This window comes from Gallus gallus, chromosome 4 (genome assembly GCF_016699485.2).
Source record: "Gallus gallus isolate bGalGal1 chromosome 4, bGalGal1.mat.broiler.GRCg7b, whole genome shotgun sequence".
Taxonomy (NCBI): domain Eukaryota; kingdom Metazoa; phylum Chordata; class Aves; order Galliformes; family Phasianidae; genus Gallus; species Gallus gallus.
In genome coordinates this window covers 85,611,937-85,632,721 of record NC_052535.1, presented here as the reverse complement: position 1 = coordinate 85,632,721, position 20,785 = coordinate 85,611,937, and the positions used below count along the sequence as shown (strand labels likewise).

Below are 20,785 nucleotides of genomic sequence, written 5' to 3'. Positions count from 1 at the left end.
TCACAACCCCTGCCACAGGCTGGCTGCCACCCACCAGCTCAGGCTGCCCATGGCCCCATTCAACCTGGCCTCGAGCACCTCCAGGGATGGGGCATCCACAGACCTTCTGGGCAGTGTTCCCATGCCCCAGCAACCTCTGAGCAAAGAATTTCCTTCTAATACCTAACCACAAAGGATCACCAGTGACACCCAGCATTACTCTTTCTGGTAGGTCTGGAACAGGGACAGAATCACTGAATGATGTTCAGGTGGGTGATAATTGTGGATAATTTTAAGGGAGCTTTCTGTGATGGCTAATGATGAGACAAAAGTTTCTTCAGCATTTTAATCAGCATTCATGACATGACTTTATAGGAAAAAAGAGAATACAATTGCAGAGTTCTTTTGTGAAAAAATTATTAAAGAGTCTAATAATTCAGTGTCAAAATATGTTCCAACTAGTAATTAATTGCACAGAAAGTGTAGGCTTCTATCCCAGTGTAACAAAGGGCTCTCTGGGGAAAGGAAAATGAGCCCTGGGGGTATCATCCAGCCACATCCCTAAAGCTCAGGCCTGTCCATTGACACCCTGCAGTCCTGGGGGGGGCAGACCAGCACCCCGTTTCCCCCACCATTGCTCCACAGCTGTGATGTGGTCCCGGAGCACTTGTGCCCAATCCTCGCCTCGCTGTAGGACAGTGGACCGGGTCTCCATCGCCTTTAGAGCAGTGATTTCAGGAGGGATTTCGGGAACCAGGCCAGCTCGCAGCACAGCATCCTGAAATTTGGCAGCAGAGGCTGGAGCTAAGCAACACCGGGGTGTGCTGAAAAGGAAAGCAAGAAATCTTTTGATGTCAGCCCTGAGCAGTAGGCAGAGAAGCAAGCTGGAGAGTGATGCTCTGGTCCCTTGACACAGCTGACCCATACACCTGTCCCCATGCAGGTCCTTACCCGCTGGCACAGCTGTCCAGATGTGAGTAGTGGTAGTGAGCAGCCACAGCTGAGTGTGGGCACAGCAGGTAGTGGTTCTCCTCCCAGCAGCGCTGCATGGCTTGCACAATGTCTTCATCAGATGCTGAGCACGAGCGCAGGGTCTCCGAGACCTGCAGCACAGGAAACAGAGGTTTGTATTGAGCATCATCACCTCATGTGTTCCTTTAAATGGAGTTGATGCCATGAGCACCCAGCAAAGCAGAAACAGGAAGGCTAGAAGTATCAACTGGGGTGGAGGTTTCCCCCACATAATCAAGACAAGGGGTGTTTGCTGCAGCTGGAGGAAGGTGCTGCTGGAAATGTACCCTTCCCCCAGTTTTGTAACAGTGCATTTTTACATTATCTTGTCTATATATTGCATCTCTATTTCATTAATGTGAAGATTCTTCTTATATTTCTGCCATGCCATCAGGCCTAGGTGCTGCACAAATGATGTTCATTTGGGACAGCGCACATTGGGTGGGATGAGGTAGAACTTCGCATCTCACCCGAAGAGCTTCACAATTCAAACCTTCACTTTTCTCTTGTATTTCACTCTGCTTTGTACTTGTGGTCCCATTCACCATGATATCAAAGCTGAATGGCAGTAGTGGACCCCACACTCATTCCCCAACACCACACTGATATAAAGCTCCTCATAGATTTTAGTTTGGAAAGTCTCCAAAAACTGTGATCATTTCTTTTATTCTGAAAATGAGTTATAGAATCACAGAATCATAGAATGGCCTGGGTTGAAAAGGACCACGATGATCATCCAGTTTCAACCCCCCTGCTATGTGCAGGGTTGCCAACCAGCAGACCAGGCTGCCCAGAGCCACATCCAGCCTGGCCTTGAATGCCTGCAGGGATGGGGCATCCACAGCCTCCTTGGGTCAACCTGCTTCAGTCAAAACCAACTGGAAACAGTAAATCTCCTTTCACACAGAGGAATGGGCATGAAGGACTGACCTTTCTGTGCAAACCCTCCGGCAGCTTCAGGCTTTTGGACACAGTGAATTGTTCCATTAATGTTTTTGTCAGGTGGCTGTCAGAGCCTGAGAGCAGCCACAGGATCCTCTCCACATTGTAAGGCTCCTGGGATGACAAGGGAACATGTGAGTAGCAGAAGTGGGAGCATCTGTCTCAGGGTGAGAGCAGCTGCATGGATTCTCTGATGTCTAATTTGAGGTGAGGTCTTTCTTCTTGCTGGTAGGCTTTGTGCCTTCTCCCTGCACATCTACATCCTCAAGCTCTCTTTGGGAACTCAATGTCCTTCAGACTCCTGACCCGTCTGAGCAGTCTGGCAGTGACCATCAGATTAAAACAACTTAATGAGGGGATAACTGATAAACTGACAGTGAGACCACATCTGTATAATCACCTTGAGGAAACCAAGCTAATAACACGCTATGTATTAAAGAACCAGAAATATACAGCGGTTTACTGAGTGCTGCAGATGCTGCTATGAATCACACAGATCCCATGTTACTTAATGAGACACTCAGCTCTCTGCAGGGCTGACCAATGATCTTTATAAACATATAAGGAACATATAGGGCCTGACTGGACTGTATGGCTATGTAGCAATCACTGTTGCAACACTGCAGCAAAACTCAGTGCAATACCAGACAAAAGGGTCCCAAATGGATCTTACTGCTTGCTCTCTCATTCCCATGTGCTCAGAAGCACTGAGCAATGTTCAGTCAAGTGGTTTGTCCATGATATATTGTAGGAACAGACAGGACAAAAGACACCAGATACAAAGTCCTCACCACGTCTCTAGGATTCCTGCTATGTTGCAGCTAAGTGCTGGCTTTGAATGAGTTCTATATACCTGACAGAGCCTATGACCTCTTGTCCCTCCCATCCTGCCCTACCTTGGCAAGTCATCAGGACTTACTCAGCCTTTGATGTCCTTATCTGGGTGGCTTATAGCTCCATTCCTGTTCTACATCTTCCCACCATCATCATCCACTGCCTTCAGCCTATAATCTTCATTGTAGTATGGGTGTTGCCTGCCCTTTGCTTTAGGCTGTCCCCTGGTTTAGGCTGTCCTGACCCAGGTGTCCTGAGAAACTACGTGTTGGCACGCTTGGACTTTGATGACCTGCTACCAGAGGTGACTTCAGCACCATCCTCCTGATGCTTCTTCTGCTCTCCTTTCTGCTTTTCCCACTCCCAGAAGTTCCCCTTCCATCCCCATCCATTTCAACATATCCTTTCCACTGCTACCTAGACTTAGCCAGTCTGGGCTGGGCCACTGGTGGGAGCCTTGATCTTCACATTATCCATCTCTGTTGTCTCTTTCTGTCCCATGCTGCTAGAGCTGTCCAGAAGGACACCTGGGCCCACTCTGGAGGATGGATCATGCTGAGAACTGTTCCCAAGGAAAGATTTGGCTTGTGGACATGAACTAAGTCATGCTGTCTGACTTCAGGCCCAGAAAATGAATCCCCTGGTTGGCTTCTGATGCTGAAAATCACAGCATGCACTGTGATTCTCCCGGAATTGCTCCTTAAAAGAGTCATCCACACTATAAGCTCTACTTTACCTTCATCTTTCCAGTTAGTCACTAGCTGGAGACTGCAGAAAAGGCAACTAAAAGGGAGAGAGAGCCCCACATACTCATGTCTCAGGAGGAAATTCAAGCTGCAGGCCACAGCAGCCCAGTGATGGGAGCAAATAACTTATTCACTGCAAAACATGGTATTCTTCCATGCTCCCAACTCCTCCCACTGTGTTTGAACAGCTTGTGGAAAACTCTAGTAGCTTAAGGCCGTGGTGATACAACACCAAGTATTTCAGACCTAGGTCACTTGTTTGGAAGCAGATCCAATCCATGTGGATCACAGGGTAGGTATGAAAGAGTATTTGCTGTTATTATTTTCTGGTATTTGTCTCCAGGCACTTGCTTTCTGTCCCTCCATGACTTTTCATTTCTGATGCCTTTGCCTGCTGGGACTTGTTTTGCTCTGCACAAACTGCAGACGGCCATAGATGAGGCATTTCTTCAGGTCTACTCCAGCTCCTTCCCTTCTTCTCTTGCTCTTGGTGGAGCCTTCCAGAAGCACCAACAGAAATGTTGGGACATGACAGGATTGATACTTTTCTAAGTGTCACAGAGGTTTCGAGAAAATGGCCCTTTTTTCCAAGCCTGCACATGGCAAGTCTCCAGAAACCCATCATTTAGCAACAGAGATTACCAAGTCAAGCCTTGGAAAGTATGGGAGAAGGTGGTGTTTGATCTATCTCAGCTCAGCAGTCTGCAGCATAAATGCTCAGTATGACTCACACCTCCCAGTGCATCACTAAGAGGCACTACCAGTGGCAGAATTACAGTCTTATAAACCAGGTATAGCAAAGTACAAGGAAAAAAAAATCCCAAAATATGCAAGCTCGTTATCTTCCATTTGTTCCAATTCATTATCTACCTGAATATCCATGGCTGATGCTAATGTAGCCTTCACACAACCTGAGAGTGAGAAATCTCCATCCTTAACAGTCCTGTGAATTATGTCATTGCTGTTAACTGCAGCAACCAGCTGAATTGGAAGACCCATTTTCTGGGCAATACAACCAGCTAGAAACAAAAGTGAAAAAATGCATACATACTTGAGAAAGAAACATTAAAAGCAGACTTAACATGGAAGTGTCTGTGTAAGTTGATTGAGCATCTAAGTTCAGAAGTGAGCACAAATGACAATCCCTAATAAACCTCCAGATATCTATCTTAAATGCCTTGGTAGAACCCCATATTACAAAATCCCAGGACACAATGCATCTTTTGGCAAACCAGCCCACCAAACATATCTGGATCTGAAGATGGACAGGCAGGAGAATGAGAGGTCACACAGGTGCCACTCAAGCAAAAGAGATGAAGTTTGGGGATTCCTGCAGATTATTAATACTGCCTCAGATGGGCAGCCTGGAAATACGGTGAAAGCAGTTGAGTGCATTAAGTCCTTTCCATACTACTGCTGTGTGTCTAATTCAGGATGGAGGCAATCAAGGACTCACAATGAAAGGGCCAGATTATGCAATTAGGAGTAGTTATCTTGACAGCACACTATCTAAATCAGGTAAGACAAGGGAGAACTTCACAGCTCTGTTGAAGTCTTCCTTGGGAAATCAGAGCCACAGTATTTTCCCTCTTTTCTGGATCAAACATGTTCTGTCCTTTTCCAGTGTGTCCACCCTCAAGATAGGTACAGTCATCATTAAAGGGTGGTTTCAGATTTTCTGCACCTTGCAAATCATGAGTGACACTTGAGTGAGTAATAACCAGACATGAGTAATAAAATATAAGTGGTTCTGAAGAAATCCTATCAGAGAGTGGGTGTTTTAATAAATAGCAATGCCCAGCATTTGCAAAACATCTTCAGGTCACAGAGCACTCTCTCTCTTCCCCAACCCATTTTTCCTCCCTTCACCTGTGACATTTCCTCCTCCTCCTGTTGGAACAACAATTTCCACCACTGGCAGTGGGGTGCTATCCAGGGTCGAGGCGCACTGAAAGTAAGCGTAGAAGTAGTGAGCAATCTGCACCATAATCCTCGACCAGTTGACCGAATTCAAGCTCATCAGGTTGTTCCTTCTGGCAAAATCGACATCAGCAAACAGTTCCTTGATAGGCTCATCGATTTCATCGCTGTTCCCATGAACTGTCAGAAAGAGAAAGGAAAGAGTAGATGTGCCGACATCACTGCATCAGGCACAAAGAGTATTTCTGCTCAGAAATAGGGCCAGACTGAAGCCCTGGGGTTTGCTGCAGCCAGGATTGTCCTGAGCTGTCTGTCTGTCTCGGGGGCTGTTTGGGTTGGGGTTAAAGAGGTGGGGTCACTCCTTCATCCTTTTACTTCCAAGAAATGGTGTACAATTCAGTGCAGGTGAATGGAGACAGCCCTAACGTGAGGCCAGGAGAAGAGAAAGCCTTGAACCACTTGGTCATCAAACTGGGGACATGTGCCTGGGGACACGTAAGAGCCTCTCCTTAGCAAGACAGCAGGGCATAGTGACTATGATGGAAATGACCCAGCTGGCTGCAGCAGCAAAAAACAGCAGCCCCTGGAGACATTTAGGGTCACAATTTCAACACAGCAGGGCCACAACATGGACAATCCTACAATAATGCCAACCAACAAAGACGTGGACATTGTCTTCAATGACGGTGGTCATCTGAAGTTCCTGTATCTGGGTGCACAACCCTTTGGGTAGCAGAACAAAGATGTCCACGTTCTTCTGCCCTCTCACGCTCTCAATTGCTGAGCTCCCTGTGTCCCCTGAAGTCCCTGTTTGAAAGCAATGAAGAAACAAGAAATGCAAACGTTGACACACCAATCAAAATTGCATCACCAGACTTTAAGAAAAAGATGCGGAGATGCTCCATGAGATACTTTTGGTTACAGGAGCCTCCTTGGCATTGACCAGATTCCTTACCAGCCACCCATGAGGCAACACCACTACTCCAGGGCATCTACATGCTGGGCTGTAGGATGATGGCTCTCAAGGTAAAGACCTGCCCAGAAGCTTTATCCCCTCCAAAGAGAAATACTCACCCACCAGAACAGTGATGTGCTTCTGCTTTTTCTCCAAGAAATACTGTAAAAACTGTCCAGTGCAGGACAAGGACAGATCCTTGAAAGCATAAGTAACCCCATGCCAGAGCTCCAAAACATTCAGCCCACCCTTCAGCCTGGACAGATGGACAACATCCTTGTGTCTGAACTTGCTGAAAGCCCTGTCAATCAGATCTAGAAGAAAAACAGTTAAAAGTGCTGTCAGAATAGGTACAGGGCAACTTTTCTTATCTGTGCTCTGTGTGCTCCTGAGAAGCAAAGGCAAAGACCCTCCGTTGCTGGAGAGGTGATATATCCAAGAAGTTGTTCTTAGCTATTAGGAGGAAGCCAGCCAAGCTCCATTGCCTTCAATAGCAATTTCAAAAGAACTCTAGAGGAAACGTGACACAACAAAAGCAAACTATTAAATCACAAAATAAAGGAAACCCAAACTTTCACCATTAGCATACTGTTGAAACAGAGGTTATAGCTGCCCTCTGGTGGAAAGGATGGTTTAAAAACATAACAAATGGAATCACAGAGAGCATGGAGTAGCTGAAAGCCATTGGCAGGAAGATAAGGTCTGGTGCTAGCATTGCACTCCCCCAGCAGTCAGCAGGGCCACAGCACTAGCAGATGCTACTGCAATCACCACAGTCCCCATGTGCATGCAGGGTACACATTTTCCAAAAGGTAACAAGCCCCAGCAAGGTGACAGGGGAGAAAAGGGCAGAGAAAAGGTCAGGCAATAGTGCAGCAAGCTCCATCTTCTGGGCACTGTGAAGATGACTAAGCTAAAGCAGCACCCAAACACCCCAAAATCCTCACAGGCATCTCTGCAAGCAGCTCCCACTTGAGGCTCACCGCTAAGCGTGCTACGTGGGATCAGCTCAGGCTTGACAAAGAGGTAACATATCTCCTTCACCAGCTCGGGGTAGGAGAGGCGGCTCCATTGCTGCAGCGTGGCCCTGTCCAGCAAGGGGATGCAGCTGGGCATGAAGAGCCCACCATCAGGTGCATAGCCAGAGAAGAGGGCTCCCTCGAAGTCCACGGCCCCCGTGCCTCCCCGTGTGCTGATGTACTCCATCGGTGCTGGGTGGGCACTGTGGTCATTGCCAAAGTCATGGATTACCTGCTCTGCTGGGAGCGCTCAAACTGACCCTAAAATACTTCCCATGTAGACACAGAGGGCTGGAGGATGGCGCTGTGTGGGGTTTTGTGAGTAACTGGGTTTGCACCACGGTGGCCGGGCTGTGAGGAGCTCACATCCAGCTCTGCCTGTGCCCTTCTCACTCTGCCCTGGACATGTCTCTGCTAGTCAGGGTCACTGTGTGGGCACCTGATGTCCCCCGAGGGCTGGGTGCAAAAGCTGGAGCTTTAAGATAAAATTATTTAACAAATTAAAAGCAAACAAACAAACAAAAGGAAATGGGAGGCAGTAAGGAGAGAGAAGGAAAAGTGGGAGGAAAAAAGGAGGAAGGGGGAGAGGGAAGGGGGGGGAGGGAAAGGGAGGGGAAGTGAAGGAAGGGGATAAAGAGGTAAGGAAAAGGGGAGGAACAGAGGAAAAGGAGGTAAAGAAGGGGGGGAAGGGGTAAAGATAAGGAAAGGGTAGAAACATGGGGAAAAGGGGGGGAAAAGGGGGTAAAGAGGGAGGAAAAGGGGGAAGAGAACAGGGGGAAGAAAAAAGGGGAAATGTTAAGGGCAAAAGTTAAAGGGAAAAGGAAAGGGAAAAAGGAAGAAGATTATACTTCTAGAACAGCCTGATTTTTTTCGAGGGAGCCTAACGACAGGGTTTAACTCAAAGGGCGACCAGAACAGCAAACCTCAGCAAACCTCCAGGATCTTTTCTTTTTTTGCGGGGGAGGGGCGAAGCCTGCCGGCCTTCCTTGGCCAGAATATTTCTTTCTTTCTTTCTTCCATCTTTTCCCACCATCCCTCCTTCCAGCAACACCGCAGCGTTTCACCCATCCCGGTTCCCCCCCCCCACCCCTCCAGGCCTACACCGCTCCGTTGGGCCCCGCGGCCCTCCCCACCTCGGCGCTGCGGCTCCGGGCCTTCCCGGGCCTCCCGAGCCCTTTGCTGGCTCCGCCCCGAGCTGTGGGGGCGGGTCGGGGTGTCCAGCACAGCTATGGGCAGCCTGTTGCAGTGCCTCACTACCCTTACTGTAAAAACCTTTTTCCTTATATCCAGAGTAAAAAAGTCCATTCACAACAGGCTGGAATAAGCAGTTGACGGGGCAGGGCATTGCTCTTCAGGGATGGCTCAGGCTTCAATCAGTGGTGAAACCTCCCCAGGCCATCCCCAGAGATTTGCGGGGTCACCCAAAGCCCCGGGGTCACGCTCACCTCAGCCGGCCCCAGCACACAGGGCAAACCCTGCAGCGCCACAGGGTGCAAGCAGGTGGTTTTGGGCCCGTGTGTTTTTAATTCCCTGTGTATTTTTGGAAGGTAAATGAGCCTTCTATACACCCTCAGGTTAGTTATTAATCCCTTACCAGCTCTGGAAGCTTTTGTTCTCTCGTGCTGCTTCAGCAGCTGACAGAAAACAACATCTCCAAACAGGACAGTGAGATCTGTACTAACGTGGTTTGCCTCCTCTCCACTGATGTCTCCCTTCTCCCAGTGTGGTGAATTTGGGATTCACGCAGAGGCAGAGCACACTGTGAGCAGGAGGAAGAAATCCACACAAACGGATAGCTTTTATTAGCAGTATGGTGCTATTTAATTCCATCAATATGCATCTGATCACCTTTACAGGGTGCCGTGGCCCTGAAGAGTCACCCTGGTGGGTCCTCACCTCCTCCTCCACCACCAGACTTTATGCCTCCAGGCACTTTCTTTCCACGCGTGAGTTAGCAGCACGAGATTAATTAATAATGAGATTAATAATCAGCTGAAGCAACAGATCAAGAGCTGGGAAATGAAACAGCCTGGCTGTGCCAAGTGCCTCCGTGTTTTTGGACTTGGAACCTGTCTGTCCTGAGCACTTCATGGCTGCTCAGCTGCTCTTTGGACCTGACAGAGATCAGCAGTTTGCAGGCACCAAACGCTACTGTGTCACTTTTTTTTTAACACTGCATCAGTTTCCATCCCTCTGAACTGGATTTCCTCAGCCTCACAAGAGAAAGCAGAAGGGCATATGCAGCAGTGAGAGGTGGGTATGGGTGCCTTTTCCATACCTCCCATGCAAAGCACCCCCAGGCCCGGCAGAGCTGCGGATCACAGATACATCACGAGATGGCAGCAAAGCCTCGCACCCACGGAGGAGATGCTCAAACACAGCCTTGTCCTGGTTGTTCCCACCCTCGCTCAGTGCCCTTCACCCTCACTGCACCCAGGCTGTGTGTGCTTAGCCGGGATTTCTGGCAGCAGAAAGGAATACCTCTCCGAAGGGCTCTGCTTTAGAGCCGAGGAAGAGGAGAACAGGAGATGCTCTGCAGCAGGAGGCCAGACTATGGAGCTGGGTGGCTAATACAGGGGCTCACTGTGGTGTAAGGATGTCTGATGTCTTCACCCCATCTTCTCCCTGAAGGTTCTGGGGGTTTATGACCCCCCATTCAGCCCAGTCTCTCCTCTCAGTGGTCTCTGGAGCCTCCACCTGGGTGAGACTCAGAAAAGGACACGCAAAAATACTCCAACTCACAACCAGGACCAGAAAGTGTTGAATTTATTCAAAAAAACATCAGTAAACCACAATGGCACACTGCTTACTGCCCTGTACAGGGTATGTCCCCCCTCTCAGATACAGAAGTGTGAACTGTTGTAGAGGAAGCAAGGAGTTTTCAGGTAGAACCTGGAGGGTTTGGGCCAGAAATCAAAATAATTCATTTCTCACCAGTGTGTGTTGAGGTTTGGGATTCATGTCAGGAAGGACAGAGAAGGCTGCAGAGTGTCTGCAACTGCATGGACAGGTTTGATCTTAGATGTATTTCTACCAGGCTCAGGTCAAGGAGATATGAGGCAAAAAAAGTACAATTACAAATGAGTCATAGTGCAAGAAGCTGCTCCTTTGTTCATAGAATCATAGAATCATAGAATGGCCTGGGTTGAAAAGGACCACAATGACCATCTCGTTTCAACCCCCCTGCTATGTGCAGGGTCACCAACCACCAGACCAGGCTGCCCAGAGCCACATCCAGCCTGGCCTTGAATGCCTGCAGGGATGGGGCATCCACAACCTCCTTGGGCAACCTGTTCCAGTGCGTCACCACCCTCTGTGTGAAAAACTTCCTCCTAATATCTAACCTAAACTTCCCCTGTCCCAGTTTAAGAGCATTCCCCCTTGTCCTGTACTATCCACCCTCATAAACAGCCTTTCCCCCTCCTGTTCATATGCTCCCTTCAAGTATTGGAAGGTGTTGAGGTGAATTAGGTTCTTTTCCCCTTTTTCTACATCTGAAATTTATGAACCTAAATTGTAGCTATCTCTCCTGACATGAGATAGGATTTCTGCACGTAACAACTTCTGTTCCAGTGTACAAATGTGCAAGCATATACTTTTCCCCCCACACCCATGGTGGTTTTACAGTGCAGTGAACCGCCAGCATGTCGGCCCTTTCACCATGGGGAGGTGTGGCAATTCCCTGCCACGAGGTGTTTTATAGCAGGCTCAAGGACGTCCATGTTGTGGTTTGGGTCTTGTGGAACAAAGTGCAGAACCCAACTGTAACAGTAGAACAGGAAGGGAGTGTGAGGATGGGGTTGTGCAATGGTCAGTTCCATGGGGAGACACCGAAAACGCTCTTTCCTAGAGAAGGTTGTGCAACCCAGTCCAACTCAGCCAAAGGTTACATTGAACACGCTGGCCAAATTTTATCTCAAAAACTGCTGTCACATAGGATGTGGGTTCTATCCCTGCCATCCAGGCAAGAAGAGGAACAAGGATAAGGAAAGTGCTGTGGTACGTGCACAGCTACAGCACTTTTTCTTTATCAGCTTTCCCAGGTGACTTTGGGAAAGTTTCTCAGTCTCTGTGCACTTCATCATGTGTAAAGCATGGATACCTGTGCTTATGGAGGTACTTTGAATAAAGTAAATGTGGCAGAAGCACCAAGTAGGACTGCATGGTGGCAATTCATTGGAACAGGTTGCCCAAGGAGGCTGTGGATTCCCCGTCCCTGGAGGCATTCAAGGCCAGGCTGGATGTGGCTCTGGGCAGCCTGGTCTAGTGGCTGGTGACCCTTCACATAGCAGGGGGGTTGAAACTCAATGACCTTTCAGGCCCTTTTTAATCCAGGCCATTCTATGATTCTGTGTATTTTGGACATTGCCTGAAGCTCTGGCCTTGTGAGCACCATGGTTATTTCTCATGGAGTGTCTCCCTAGCCATGAACCTGCTGAAATTTGGATGCTGTCAGACCACACACAACCTCCCAGCAGTGTCATGCCTCAGCCTGGTTTGTACATTGTTTTTGTGTCTTAGCTTTCCTAATTTGAAGAGCACTATTTGCTGGGGGAGGTCATGGGAGTTTGTTTGTTTACATTTGTTTTAAATATACATCGTGGTTCTGTGTTTGGCTCAGACCAAAAGAGAAAAACAGAGCTTTGCCAATGTGCATTCACTCTGGAGCATGAAGACATAAGTGCGGATACCTGTGAGGATCACCACAGTGTGTGAGGCTCCTTTAGATATCGTGGGTGTGGAACACCAAGTAAACCGCTCTGACAGGGACATAAAAGCCATTTCAAGGATAGGGACATCAATGTAGTGCACACAGAATCATAAACTCATAGAATAAATGAGGTTGGAAATGAGTTGTACATCAGGACTCACGTGCAAATGGTAGGGCACACAGACACACAGGTTCCTTCTCTTGCCTGTACGGGCCTGAGAAGCTCTCCCTTACTAATTTGCAGCCATTCACTGTCAGCAGTCATTAAGTGAGCCACTTTGCTTGATAAATCAGGATCAAGGAAAGCATGAGTCAGCCGGAGAGGTGAGCATCATCTCTAAGTGACAATCAGGTGTCCCTCCAGGATGGATTTCACCCGATCACCTACAGGCACTCTGATGCTGCCTCTCTTTGCCTCCCAACAAGCAATTCTCCACCTGATGAAGGTTTGTTTATCCGCACTGTGTTCTAGGGGCTCTTCATACACTCAGGTCATGCAGAGACATATGCACTGCAAATGTGCGGTGGGATGAAATGAAGGGCATTTTCCATCACTGAAATGCTCAATGGCTCTTCCAGATCATCCTCACTAATGACTAATGACTCCAATTCTTTCTCAGTGTTTTTTTTTCATTGACATAAACTTCCTCCATAAGCAATGAGCATAATTTTCAGTCCCAGTCCTTTGGCACTCTATAAACTAAGTGGTGGGATGAAGGACAGCCCCATCCCTATAGGTACCAACAGCAGTAGTCAGCTCTTCTCTGAGCTCTGCTACCCGAGTGATCATCTGCAAACAAAGCTAAGATAGGTTTCATGCTATCCATGGAAATATTGCCTTGCTCTTGAAGAATAAATGCTGGGCCTTTGCTTCCTTTGGATCAAAGGTCTGAAGAGGACATTGCTGATGACAAGGGCCAAGGGCTTCCTTCTCTTTACTTCAGCATTAATAGGAAGTTTTATCAAGCGGCAGTGCTTTGTGCAAGCCATCACTTTCAGTAGTCTTATCAGGGCTCTGATATTGGCTTATCTAATCTAAAACAATATGAACTGGCGCTTGCATGTCTGCAGCTTGAAGTGTACAGCTTGGAGCCAGCCAGCCTGGTCCTGATTCCATTAGACCATCAAGACAACTTTACAAGGAGAAAAAACTGGGAAAGGTGCCACGTTTCATCTTAGTGCTGTCTTGGTAATGCAACCCAATGAAAACTTTGTAGATATAAGGACGGATTGCTAATTGCCACAGAAGCATCTTTTCCTGTCCTACCCAAACTTTTGAAGCAATGCAGCCACGTGGCCAACTTAAAGAAACCTTTGTTTCTGAAATAAAAAATAAGCAGACCAAAGATGTGAAAACTGAGCAGCAGACAAAGTTCCCAGGTGCAAGCACAACAGAAATAGAGATGATCCAAGGAATAATATGGCTTGAAATAGAGGGAAACCCACATGGGAAATCGTAAGTGATGAGATTGTTACCAAGCCCTTTGAATAATGGCTCTGGGTTTTGGGATACCCAACTGGGCTTGCATGACAGGAAGCTGTGATTCAATCAGCAAAAGCTTAAATTAGAACTATGGCTCAAACTGGAGTAGACAGAGAAGGATTTTTCCTGCAGGATCCCTAAGATGCACCATAACGTCCAAGTGACCAAGAAGCAGTGCATGTAAGAGGGTGTTTTCCCAGTGCCCTGGCAGACAACGTGTGAAAATGTTCACAGTTCATGGGAGCTGAGAATGGGAATCCGAGGAAGGGCTTGAAGGAAGGTGATAAAAGCCTGCAGCTGCTTTAAGGGTAGCTGTATGGTTATGGCAGATGATACAAGAGTCATCAGCCAACTGCACCCTGGGGTGCAGCAGGCCCAGCACTGCCAGGTGACAGAAGGGATTGTCCTGCTCTGCCTTGCCTGGTGCAGCCTCACTCAAGCACTGTGCAGGTTTGGGCACCACAGCATAAGAAGGACATAAAACTATTAGAGGGGATCCAAAAGAGGACTACAAAGGTGGTGGAGGGTCTAGAGGGCAAGACATAAGAGGAGTGGCTGAGGTCCCTTAGTTTGTTCCTTTTGGTTATGATCTTGCTTTGAGCAAGAGGTTAAAACAGAGCCTTTAAGAGGTCCCTCCCCAACTGGCATTTCTGTGATTCATCACCCTGGGACACAGAGAATTTGGATACCTCCATGCCTAGGAGGAAGCTGAGAAGTTTTGTGTATCTTTATCTTTGATTCAGATGAAGAAAGAGAAATGAGACACTTGTGTCCTTTTTTCAGACAAGTTTCTAAGGCCCTATGCATTATTTTCAAAGCAAGTTAAACTACTAAGTACCTGATGACTTTCCACAGCACATAGCCTCCTCAATAATAATTGAAAATGATTCTTGCTTTTTCTCTTTCTTCAAACCAGCTCCAAGATTTAGGCTATGAATTGAGTTTTAATCACATGGCTAATAGACTCAGCCTTGTCTCTGGAAAGTTAGAAATCTCATGTTTTAAAATATCCCATATTCTGGTGGAGAGATGTACAAATATTCTGAACTTTGCTATTGAGATTAAGTTTATCTCACCTGCCGTTTGCTTAGCAAGCCTGCCTAGGTAATAATTACCCTGGCCAAATTTAATTCAGTAAAGGTTTCTTCTTTTTTCTTCTTTTTTTATAAGAACTTTCACATTTCTTTAGTAGGGGAAATAGAAAACCAGAGGGAATGAAGAGAGAAGTCCCCCTGGGAGTTCATACAGCTCATATAGTCTGGACATGTCCCACCAAATGGAGAAAAGAGAATGTAACTGTTCGGGACTCTGATGGTAGTTGGCAGAAATGGGCAACTTGTAAGAGAATTCACCCCACTTCGGATGTAAGCTGTCCTCTGGAGGGATCATCTCCTCCTTTAATCTGAGATTTGTCAATATGCTCCCAGTTGCAGTCTTGGAGAGAAGTGGACTATGGATTATTGCAGTCAAGGCTGGAAATGCAACCAATGGATACTTGTTATTATAAATAACTTAAAATTATCAGTGATCAAAAATAAAACCAAAGTGATCAAAGCTTTGTTTTGTCTGCAACTGTTCTGTTGGTCTTGTGTACTTCTAAGTAACTCAGCCACCCAGATTAGGCATGACAGTCATATAAAATTCTGTGGGACAAAACCTGGTGGGTTTTTCTAGATCCCTTCTTGAGTTCTGGTCCCATTTACTGTTTTAATTTTGGTGGTTGTGTTTAATTTCAAGGGTCTTCCAGGGAAAGCATGGGCCTGGGACATCTGCAGTGGCTGAGCTGTCAAGCACCCTTGGAGCTGGGGACAACATCAGATGCTCCTTCAGGGTCCTAAGATTGGGTTCATCTTCCCTAATACGAAATGTTTAGGAACACCCTGTTCATGTAGGCTTCTTTTGAAGAGGCTGGAGAGGGATAAGCAGCCCTGGGATACTCCTCATGATGTATTTTCTCATATTTCTCTCCTTGGGTTCAACCACAGATCAGCTCAGAGGCAGTCACTGTACTGCACGTGGCTGGGGTTACCTGAGGGAAGTCCCTCTCCACTGACTTAGCAGACACCCATTCACTCCAGCCTGCACATGGAAATAAGTGAGAATTGGGCATCTGGCAGTGTCACTCTCATACCACCATAAAAAGGCTAACTATTCTGTGAGAAGGCAGCATGAACGAATCATGAAGAAGAGAAGGCATGTGGGTGAAAAAAGTTGAAAAAATGGATAACTTCGGGAGATGTCAACAGGGACAGAGGAGATGAGATGAAGAAGCTGAGCCTGGGGTGTCTGAACCCTCAGGATGAGTGTTTGGAAGCTGTGCAGCAATCTGGGATGCTTGGCCATGGGGACAGTGCTGGGATTGGAGCCCAAGCACTAAGCTCAGCCTTGAGGGAAGGAACTGAGCTCAGTGAAGAGCTGCTGCTGCCCTTGCTTCTGATGTAGGATTTGAGAGAAATGCAGCTCCAAGGGCTGAGCTTTTCCTACAGTACACAAGTTACCGTGTCTTCTCTAGGGAAAGGAAAGAAAAGGGATTTTAGTATTGGCCCCTGGTAACATCCTTGGTTGATTGATCACCGGTGCCACCAATCCATCCATCCATGTGAAAGCTCTTTCTGGAGCCAAGGTCATAGTGATGGACTGTGAACTTCAGGCTGGGCTGCTAGAATTTAAATTTGAGTCCTGTTTTTCCTTAGGGGACAATGATGGTTTTGTGACTACTGCTACATCTGGGTTACACCAAAAACCACACTTACGAAGGACCATGAGGCATCTGCAGGAGGGAGTGAGTTAATCCTGCCAGCACACAGCCATGATTATTTGTGCCCATGCTGAAGACCCAGCATGCATAAACCAGGAACCCCATTGGTACCGTTTCCAAGGGACATCATCATCTTTCCCCACTTCCTCCCCTTTTAGATGCACACACCTAGACTGTAAACTGATTAGATTAATTGTCTTGGTCCTTTTATAATTAATCTTCTTGCAATTCTTACTTTTTTTTTTCTTTTAACATTTGTTTATGGATGCCACGTTGCTGCCTCCATAAAACATGGGACTTTCTCTGCCCCTGCATTGTAAATCGAGGTCTCTACATTGTAGAGCAATTTATCACTGACCATTGCCCAGTTTTATGTTAATGTTTGAACATGGCAATAAAGGAATTACATCATGTCACCTCTGACCAACTTTAGGGCAAAAGGTCCTTATAAAACCAAGCTGTGCATACCAGCAAGGCATCTTCTCTTGTGTTGGGAGCACAGAGAGCTTTCCATCATGAGCTTCACTGGAAAGTACGAGCTCCAGTCCCATGAAAACTTTGAGCCTTTCATGAAAGCCCTCGGTAAGTGCCTGCATGCATTGTGTGCTGCTTTGCTTCAGCAGTTTCCGCTGATATCTGGAATAGCCCAACTGTGCTGATGTGCTGCTGATGTAGACTGAAAGCAATCTGTCAAATTTCCTATTTCTGTCTGTTACTCTGCAGTTGTTCTTTTCTAAATATGTGTGCATGGAGATATGACCTCAAAATAGAAGGGAAAGTGTCACTCTCACTGATGGCCTGAGGTCAGGCGATGCTGGGTGTAATTTTACAGCTTGCAGGAGGACAGTCCCAGCAGTCCCTGCAGCCATGTGCCAGCAGGCCGGGTGCTGCAACACGTGCTAAGCCAGCAGGACCTTGCTAGCTTCAGGCAGTGGTAGATCTGTCCCATCAGGTTGTGAAACGTGAGAGTGAGCAGGAAACTGCTCACCACTGCACAGCTCCTGATTCTACCATTCATCAGAAAAATAGTCAGGTTGTCTAAATGCTTAGTGCTGAATGTGGCTGGCTCGATTTCCAGCAGGGATTCAGGAGGGACTGCACTACCTCTGCATAGCTGTGTACAGGAGGGGTCAACCTGCCAGATCAGCTTCATGGTTTGGGGAAAGATTTCAGTGACCTGGTTCTGAGGGACCCTGAATCTCATTTAAAGGGGAAAAAAAAAAAGGTTTCCTCCTTCTTCCTTGGTTGATTCCATTTTCTCTGCTTGCTTCTCAGTGAGGGAAGGAAAACGTTCCCTCTGTTGTTTGGCCAGAGAGATAGCTGTTCTACTTCTAGACAACTTTCTTGAACAAGGGAGAATTCTAGTTCCCACACAAAACCCAGGAGGACATTATTTGTTATTCCTCCTCTCCATTGGGCCCTTTGGCCATTGGGGAACTGCCATCCTTGAGAGGCTCTTCCACAATAGAGTAGAAATCCTCCAAGCTGCGTGTCCTCATATCCCACTGTGTTCATTAGGCAGCAGCAGTTCACCCAGTGACAGCTCAAAGGTCTTCCTAACATCTCTTGTTCCTGCACAGGGCTTCCTGATGATCAGATCCAGAAGGGTAAGGACATCAAGAGTATCTCAGAAATTGTGCAGAATGGGAATAAGTTCAAGATTACTGTGACTACTGGCTCCAAAGTAATGACCAATGAGTTCACCATTGGGGAAGAGTGTGAGATGGAGCTGCTGACAGGAGAGAAGGCCAAGGTGAGCCATCAGCTCCCCCTCTGCCCAAGCTGAGGGGTTCAGGGACATTGCATCTCATAGATTCATAGGTTCATGGAATCTTTTGGAAGGGAACTTTGTTAGTTAGTTAGAAGGGAACTTAAAGGCTATCCAGTCCAACTCCCCTGCAATGAACAGGCACATCTACAGTCAGATCAGGGCGCTCAGAGCTCTGTCCAGCCTGACCTTGGATGCCTCCAGGGATGAGGCAACCACCACATATCTGGGCAACCTGTTCCATTCCAGCTACCCCCTGCACATGGGCTAAAGGGAATGACCTCATCAAGGGTATTAAATCTGGCACTGGGGCAAGAGCTGGGTAATTCTCCAGCCCACTTCTGCCTCTTGCAGTTTACATGTGTGATTTAATGCAATGGGAAGGGTCTAATTGCTGAAACCAAGCCTGCAGGTGTGACACTCACTGTCCTGCTCCTTGCAGGTCCTCTGCAAGTCTCTTAAAAATATATTTCTGAAAGAGATAGTGCATTGCTGTATGACCTTCTGACAAACACAGAGCCTGGCTCTCTGAGGTCTCCACCTCCCCTCTGCTTCTGCAAGATACCGTGCAACCTCCTCTCTCAGAATCTCTGCAGATGAAGCTCTGCATTCCTAAGGCTATTTCATTGGAAATATAGGAAGCCAGTGTTTTAATAGCCACTTGGGAAAAGGAGGATAGAGAGGCTTTGGTAAATTCTTCTACCTGCAAAAAGTCTGAAAGATTTGGAGTGAAAAGAGGTTTACTTTGTTATGCTGCAAAACAAAACATACTCTCCCTTAATTTTGTTGACTTAAAGGTAGCACAAGAAAGTCAGCCAATGAATCATAAACCAATAAACCTGTCCTTTTAAGTCCCAGAGGCTGTTAGCTTGCCGGCCAGCCTTTTGCACTGCTGCTGTTTACGCTGGGTGATATGATTTGGCAAGGTGAGGATTTATGACTCCGGAAACTCAGTCAGCTCCAGTTCCTGGACAATACTTTTCAGTGATTCATGAAATGTCAAGATGGCACCACTGGCAAATATTGCTCTACACTGGGAGAAGTTGATACTGCAGGGACTTTTGAAAGCAGGAGGAATGATCACTAAAGAAATGCCCCAGTGAGCTGGGCTCTGAGAGCAGTACTTGCCTTATGTGGTTTCTAGCATCCCCAAAGACCCTTGAACAGAAACCAGGGGTTACAAGAAGAGTTTTATCTTCCATAAATCAGCAGCTTAAGGGCAGATGAAGATGTTGTGCAGATGGACAAACAGATGAACAGAAACGGGTTTTGCTGTGTTATTTCTCTGAGTAATTTCAACAATCAATCAAGGCTGCCCTGCCCTGAGGGTGTCAGTGCTGTCTGAAGCCTTTATAGACATGTAGTTCCTGGGGGGCAGAAACTCAACAGACATACCCATTCAGCTGAGACCTTTCCAGCAAAATTGTATCTCCATCATGGAGGCTTGAAGAGCCCAGAGTAAACACCCATGCTCTTGCTATGTTGTAGTCATCACCAGCACAACAATCCCTCCTCCTCTTGGGAAAGCCAAAATCACTGGGCAGCAGCTTGCTCCCAACAGTTTTCACAGGAGATAGTAGCAGCTCAGTACAGAAGGGGAAGGACAAAATGCAGGGGGTGTACTGTGCTAACATGAATGCCTTTGTCTCTTCCCTTACCAGTGTATTGTTAACATGGAAGGTAACAACAAACTGGTTGCTAACTTGAAGGGGCTGAAATCCGTGACCGAACTCAACGGAGACACCATCACCCATGTAAGTGGAGAAGAGAAGGGCAATGGCCGGATTAACAGTGCAGACAGCTGCTTTCACGGGTCCAAGAGGGGCCAGGCACTGCAAAGCCTCTGGTGATGCTAGGGATCTTAAACAGGTGCTGGAAATTTGCACATGCTTGCACTCAGGCTCTATAGCCAAAGCTGATCAGTTGGCCAGGAAATGAAGGCACTGTTTTTGAAACAGTCTGATTCAGTAAGTGCCCTCTGAGACCCTACTAGGCACTGCTGATCAAAGTTAGCTGTAACAAGGGCATGTTTTCAGACAGATTTATAGGCTTAGGGTGGGGCCTGGCACCTGTAAAGAGGAGATGTGCAATTCTGTTTCCAGTCAATGTCAGATTATCCTTATCTATATTGGGGTAGTCATGAATATATCCCAAGCTTTAATAATTTGATTTATAAATGATTAGATTGGAGATCAGCCCTGTACTGATTTGCAAGACCAGATCCTTTCCAAGTAGGGTTTGGAGCCAAGTGCAATGTAAAACTAACAATTTCTATTGTTTTTCAGACAATGACGAAGGGAGACCTCACCTACAAGAGAATTAGCAAGAGAATCTAGAGACCCTGCATGCACTTATCATTTTACTGTGTAAAATGTGTCCATTAAAGTAAAATTTGTATTAAAACATCTTCATAATAAACCTCTTTGCTGTTGCTATAAAGAGATGTGAGCCTCCAAAACTCATAAATACTCTGGAAAAAAAACTGGGCAGCAGGCTGAGCCAAGCCATTGTGAGACCCTCTGTGTTGCTTGCTTGTCAGCCCCATCATGAGAGACAGGCACCACCTTGGGATGTACTGTTGGGTTGTACACCCACAGCTGGGTGGATGGAAAAGTACTGTGCCAGGACCAGAGAAAGGGTTCTGCCCCCCTTCCTCAAA

At 47.0% G+C, this 20,785-nt stretch overlaps 2 protein-coding genes across 12 annotated transcripts; one reads left to right on the top strand and one right to left on the bottom strand.

Moving 5' to 3' along the window:
* Positions 1 to 311: 311 nt before the first annotated feature.
* Positions 312 to 8,766, bottom strand: THNSL2 (threonine synthase like 2). 11 transcript variants are annotated; one of them, XM_046940648.1, is made up of 9 exons: positions 8,540 to 8,766; positions 7,371 to 7,495; positions 6,507 to 6,701; positions 6,087 to 6,239; positions 5,382 to 5,612; positions 4,383 to 4,531; positions 1,921 to 2,046; positions 931 to 1,082; positions 312 to 803 (listed from the first exon to the last, which is right to left on the bottom strand). In XM_046940648.1, exons 1-9 carry the CDS (start codon positions 8,749 to 8,751, stop codon positions 548 to 550), a joined length of 1,599 nt encoding a protein of 532 aa, XP_046796604.1. In that variant the 5' UTR covers positions 8,752 to 8,766; the 3' UTR covers positions 312 to 547. The 11 variants fall into 11 exon arrangements, with proteins under 11 accessions (XP_046796604.1, XP_046796605.1, XP_040556362.1 ...); XM_046940649.1 differs by having other exon boundaries at positions 7,371 to 7,474; XM_040700428.2 differs by having other exon boundaries at positions 7,371 to 7,881; positions 8,330 to 8,603.
* An 8,066-nt stretch (positions 8,767 to 16,832) lies between these two features.
* FABP1 (fatty acid binding protein 1) lies at positions 16,833 to 20,565 on the top strand. The gene is made up of 4 exons (NM_204192.4): positions 16,833 to 16,940; positions 17,939 to 18,111; positions 19,788 to 19,880; positions 20,412 to 20,565. The coding sequence occupies exons 1-4, from the start codon at positions 16,874 to 16,876 to the stop codon at positions 20,460 to 20,462; spliced, it is 384 nt and encodes a 127-aa protein (NP_989523.1). The 5' UTR covers positions 16,833 to 16,873; the 3' UTR covers positions 20,463 to 20,565.
* Positions 20,566 to 20,785: the final 220 nt, after the last annotated feature.